At 60.3% G+C, this 5,474-nt stretch overlaps 1 protein-coding gene across 1 annotated transcript; it reads right to left on the bottom strand.

Annotated features, from left to right (window-relative positions):
* Positions 1-307: 307 nt before the first annotated feature.
* ZNF503 (zinc finger protein 503) lies at positions 308-5,023 on the bottom strand. Its single transcript, XM_017871898.1, has 2 exons — positions 3,548-5,023; positions 308-2,831 (listed from the first exon to the last, which is right to left on the bottom strand). Exons 1-2 carry the CDS (start codon positions 3,869-3,871, stop codon positions 1,206-1,208), a joined length of 1,950 nt encoding a protein of 649 aa, XP_017727387.1. The 5' UTR covers positions 3,872-5,023; the 3' UTR covers positions 308-1,205.
* Positions 5,024-5,474: the final 451 nt, after the last annotated feature.

The raw sequence follows: 5,474 nt of genomic DNA, 5'->3' as shown, positions 1-5,474 counted from the left end.
CCTGTTCCCCGTCACACACCCCTTTCACTTTTAAAAGCCAGATGCCACGAGAAGATTGAAATAAAAACAAAATGATAGATAGCAGAGGACACTATCTTTCCAAATAGCGAGATATCCTCTAAAAATATGTTCCCCAAGGCCAACTTAATGGCTGGTCGCCCCTTCCGACGCCTTTGCCTCCCAGAAAATCACAACAAAGCGATCGGAAATTCGGCCACGGTCCCGGGAAGGAGTAGCAGTGAGGCCCTGGAACCCACTGCGGCCGAAACTGCCATGCTCTCTTTAACCAAAAAATAAAAAAGATAAGAAGAAGTAAAACCCTTTAATACATCAAATATACGGAATTTTAATCTTTAAAGCGATACATTGTCTATTATTTTAGTACATGACGTAAACCTTGTCCCCTTCTCAGCGGGTGGACTTAAAAATTAAAAATAGTTAAGTGTTCCTTTTAAAGAACAAAATAAGGCAAATGAGGTTTTGGAATAGAATTTTTTTCCTTTTTTTTGTTGTTTTCTTCCAGAATACATACAAAAAAATACCCATTCTCTTCGATGGTATACACCTTAAAAATAATTGCAATTTTAAATCAGAGCAGACAAATTGTGACTTTTTCATTTTTTGTAACAAACATGCATGTAAATTTGTTTCAATCAGACATTAAATAACGTACAATACAATCATAGCAATTTTAAAGTAACATTAAAGAGAAGACCTCTAGTTCTGTGGCGGTTTTGCTTTTATTTATAATCTACAAGGGATGGGAGGGTTTGTTTTCCACATTTTTACCCTCAAGTTTTAAATTTTTTCCCTCCTCCTTTTTACCTACAGAGCTCAAACTAAATAATGCACTTTTGAACCACGGGTCCGCTTGGAGCTAACATAAATAAATACCAGTGTCCACCGATGCAGTTCTCAGATGAACACTTTCTCAATTATTTTTTCCTTCTTTTCTATAAAAGTCAAACGATATTTTTTCAACTTTTATAAAGTTTGGGTGGGGAGGTGAGAGTGGGGAGAAGGGGAGTGTCCCACCGGGTCTCGGTCGCTGCTGTCGGGTAGATACGGCATATATTTATTTCCTTTCGTGGCCCGAGTCCTCCCCACGCGCGGGTGTCAGCAGCCTGGGCCGTGATCCCGCCCTTCCCTGGGCTCCTCCCCTCCCCCAGCTCCTTCCTCTCCCTCGCTCGCCCTCCCGGCCGCCCTCACTGATACCCCAGCGCCGAGGCGGTGGTCAGTCTCTGTCCGTAGAGGGCGTAGGGGGAGTAGTAGGGTCCGGTGGCGGCGGGCACCGGCACAGGGGCGCCGGGCGTGGGAAGCGGGCTCTTGGAGTAGGGGTGGTAGCGGCTGCTGAGTCCCAGCGCGTGGTGGGGGCTGCGCAGCGCCAGCGTCCCAGGGCTGCCCGGTGCGCCCGAGGTGGGGATGTGCATGTGGCAAGCCATGGCGGCCGCGGCGGCGCTGGCCAGAGACGACGAGCTGGGGTAGCCCGACAGCAGTTTGTCTGTCCCGGGGAATGCCGTATGGGTCCGCAAGTGGCTCAGCAGCTCTTCTGACGTGGCAAAGCGCTTGTCGCACGGCCCGTTGGCCGACACCCAGTTGCAGATGTGGGGGAGCGGGTCATTAGGGAGCATAAAGCCGTAGGGGTAGAGGGGGTGGCCGGCCAGGGAGGGCGGTGTGGCGCCAGCAGCCGCGGCGGCCGTTAGCGAGGAGTGCACACCGTGCAGCGGGTGCGTGGGGTACACCAGGGGGTATCCGGACTTCAGCGCCGCGGCCGCAGCGGCCGGATCATGTGCGCACGAAGCGCTGGCGGCCGCCGCCCCTGCCAGGTGGCTAGCGCAGTGGTAGCTGAGGCAGTACGGGTCCCGGCACAAACTGGCTGTCATCACGGACGGCGGAGACGCTCCGGCCAAGGGGCTGGAGCCGGCCGGCTTACTGCAGCCCAGAGACCCGGCCGCGGCCGCCGCCAGCTGCGCCCCCACTAGGCTGCCTGGCTTGGTGGGGTCGAGTGCCACGCCGTGTGGCAAGAATTGGGGCGGGTAGCCGGCGTAGGCCCCGGCCAGGCTGCCTGGGTAGGTCATGCCTGCGGGAGGCAGAGGGAACACTGTCTGGCCCGGCTTGTAGGGTGACACGGGAGCCACCAGCCCAGAGCCCAGCACTGAGGAGGAGGTGGGCGCGCTGGGGCCGGAGCCGGAGCTGGAGCCCGATGAACCACCGCAGTCTGAGCCCAAAGCCTTGCCCCCCGGGCCCCCATCCGGATGCTGGTTCACGTCCACATTAATCCCGCCGCCGCAGCTAATCCGGCCGTGTGCCAGCCCCGTGGGTCCCCCTTCGGCCGAAGCGCCCCCGGTGCCCTTGCCGCCGCCGCCCACGTCGGTGTCTTTCTTGTCGTCCTTGCCCTCCGGGGCACCCCCGGCCGAGGGCAGCATACCTCCCGGTGAGCAGGCCGAGGCGCTAGAGCTCGGGCTGCCTGTCCTGGGCGTGAATGGCTGGCAGGTGGCGCTCGGTACCCGGAATCCCGACTTCTCTGCCGAAACACCCCCGCCGCCGCCCCCGCCACCGCCACCGCCTCCACCGCCGCCTCCCGGCTCCTTCTTATCCGAGCCGGGTTTGGAGTACGGCTTGAAACTCGACTTGTCCTCCACACCGATGTCGCTCAGCTTGAGGGGGCCCGATTTGGTGTCCTTGTCGCCCGCAGCGCCGCCGCCGGCACCGCCCGCGCTGCCCCCGTTGGAGGCAACCGAGGAGAGTTTGGAGGAGGGCGAGGGGTCGGGCTTCCCGATCTGCGAACATGTTTGCGCCAACAGCGCCAGCGGGCTCTTCTTGGCATCGAGCTGCGGGGTCAGACGATGGGGGGGTCACACAGAGAAAGAAGTGGAAACCCTTTAGAATCCTGGCTTCTGGGGTTCAAATGCTTCTCCGCAACAGCCCACGAAGATCCTCCCAGCCCCGAGGCACAATTCTAGGCGGCACCCCGTCTTCAACACCCACTCACAAACAAACATTCTCGCCCTTGGGAAAGGCAGCAGATTGCTCCCCCCGCCCAACCACCACCCCCAGCAGCATCTTTCCTGACCTCTCTGAGCGCTAACTAGATTTTTAAGAAGCAAAACGTTTTAGTGCTCGGTTCCTAGACCCAGAACTGTACCCCCTCCCCACAAACACTCCTTAATTCTTCAGAGTAAGGGCTTGGGCGGCTGGCGCCTGTCCACACACTGGCTTCTGGGGATCCGGAGGACGGCGACTTTGGAACCGTATTTCAGACCTCCGCCTGCCTTCGGTGCCGAGTGAAGGGGCCTGGGTCGGGGTAGGGGGCTTTCATATCAAAAGCAGAAACAAGTATTTGTAGCCTTGCTTCCTAGCATTCACGCCCAATTCCACTTCCTCCCCCTTTTCCGCCCTAGTTTTGAGGTACGGAAGCAGTAGCCTCTTCCCCCATTCGGGAGCTGAATCACTCCGACTCCCCACCCCGCCCACATGCCGAGAAAAAGAAAGCCCTAGGGTGGCAACCAGGGTAGTGGTCCCAGTGCAATCCAGAGAGGGTCCTTACCTCGATGGGGCTGACGGGCGTGGAAGGCAGGGGCTGCAGGTACTCGGGGTGCAAAATGTGGCCAGTTCGTGCCGTCAGCATCTTCAGCACCTTGATTGGCAGGCGGTTGGCCTGGCGCAGGGGGTCAGAGGGAGGCACGGCGTGCACAAAAGGCTTGGTGCTGCCGGCCGGGGACGAGCCTGGGCAGGGGCCGGAGCTATTTCCAGAGAGCGCGCTGGTCCAGGCAAGGTCCGCACCGCCGCCTCCTCCGCCGCCGCCGCCGCCGCCGCCGCCGCCGCTGTGCTTACTGCTTCTTAGGGCAGAAAGCGAGGGCGCTGTGCTCATGACCCACCCGCGCGCATGGGAGCAGCGGGGGGGAGGGCTCCGGGAGGCGCGGGGCGGGCTCGGGGCTGCGCGCTCGCCCGGGGAGCAGGAGCAGCGGGAGGAGGAGGAGCTGGCGCGGCGGCCACGGGCGCCCAGCGCGCCTTCTCGGCGCCTGGAGCCAGACGCGAGTAATCCTGGGTGGCCCGCAGCGGAGCCGTGGCCGGGCTGGAGGAGCCGGCTGGACTGCTGGAGTGCCGGGCGGCTCGCGGTGTCCGCCTCGGGCTGCTCCCCTGCGCTGCGCTCTCACGGCCCCGCGCCGACGCTGCGCTCTGCGATGTGAGCCGCTGCGTGTCCAGCCGGGGCTCTGGCGAGGAAACTCACTTCAAAAGCAGCTGCACCGAGGGGGAGATTAAAGCCTTTGCCGCCTTCCAATCAAATGGGAGCCCGAGGTGATTGGAGGGTCAAGGGGATGTGACGCGTCCCGCGCCGCCGCCGCCGCCGCCGCCAGGACTCTCAGAGCTGGTTTTAATGGGCAGCTCCCTCTTCGCCGCCCCCCCCCCGCCCGCCGTGTGTCTCCTCCCTCGATTTCGCTCCGAGGACGAGCTGGACATTTATTCTACGTTTGCCATCCGCCGCCTCCCTCTTTTTTCCTCCTCGTCGTTCTTCCTTTCCCCAGCTCGAAAATAAACTGAAACCTTCTTTTGGAGGGGGGTGCGCGTGAGGAACAGACTGCGGGGGTGTCCAGAAGGAGCACCAGTGGGAGTGTGGACACCGGCCGGACTGTCAACTCCAGGGGCTAAGGGAACCCGCACACCCAGTGTTTTCTCCTTCGCAGTAATCGAGATCCCGCGCGGCGCAGCGCGGCCACCAGGGTAAGAAGGCAAGGTGGGGAGCCGGAGCTGGAAGAAGCCCGCCCGCCCGCTCTGATTTCCTCAGATTCCGCGGCGGAGAAACCAGAAGCTAGATGGGCAGTCGCAGCGGCGGCGGCTCAACACCGCGATGCGCGCTGGGCTCTCCGCCCTTCCCGGCCACGTGACGCACGGGGACGCGTAGATTGGGGCAGCAGCGGGGATCACATGTTTCCTCTGTTTCACACTCAGTCTCTCCCCCAACCCCCCATTCTTACTCTCCTCTTCCACCCTCTTTTCCTCCCTCCCCCCGTTCTTTGGGCATCTCCACCCCTCCATCAATTGTCAATGTTCCTCGACCGCAATCAATCAGTTATTTGTCAGCTCTTGTCAATCCTCCCGTGATTTATGTCAGCTTTTGTTGCTGATTACAAGGCGGGTGCGACTTGAAGGGAAAAAGAGAGAGGGAGAGAGAGACGGAGAGGAAGGAAGAGATCGAGAGGGAACTGGAGGAGGGGAAAGGAGGAGCGGCCTCTTGGGATGGGGGTGGGGTGGGATGGGGCTCTAAGAAAAGAATGAAAGAGGGGAGAGAGGCGCACGGTGTCAGGAAAATGAATAGTGAGAGTAAAGTGCGCAGGTGCGCCCAGGGCGCCGACAGGGGTGCGCAGGCCTGGAGTGCGCGCCTGCCCTCTCGTTGTCGGAGAGTCGCCCTTCCACCTCTGGGGGCTTCGGTCTGTTGGGGTCGCGGAGTTCGGACGCGGCTCCGGGTACCCGAG

This window comes from Rhinopithecus bieti, unplaced genomic scaffold (genome assembly GCF_001698545.2).
Source record: "Rhinopithecus bieti isolate Rb0 unplaced genomic scaffold, ASM169854v2 scaffold_6022, whole genome shotgun sequence".
Taxonomy (NCBI): Eukaryota; Metazoa; Chordata; class Mammalia; order Primates; family Cercopithecidae; genus Rhinopithecus; species Rhinopithecus bieti.
Note: the sequence above shows the minus strand (reverse complement) of the source record. Positions and strands in the feature narration are given on the sequence as shown.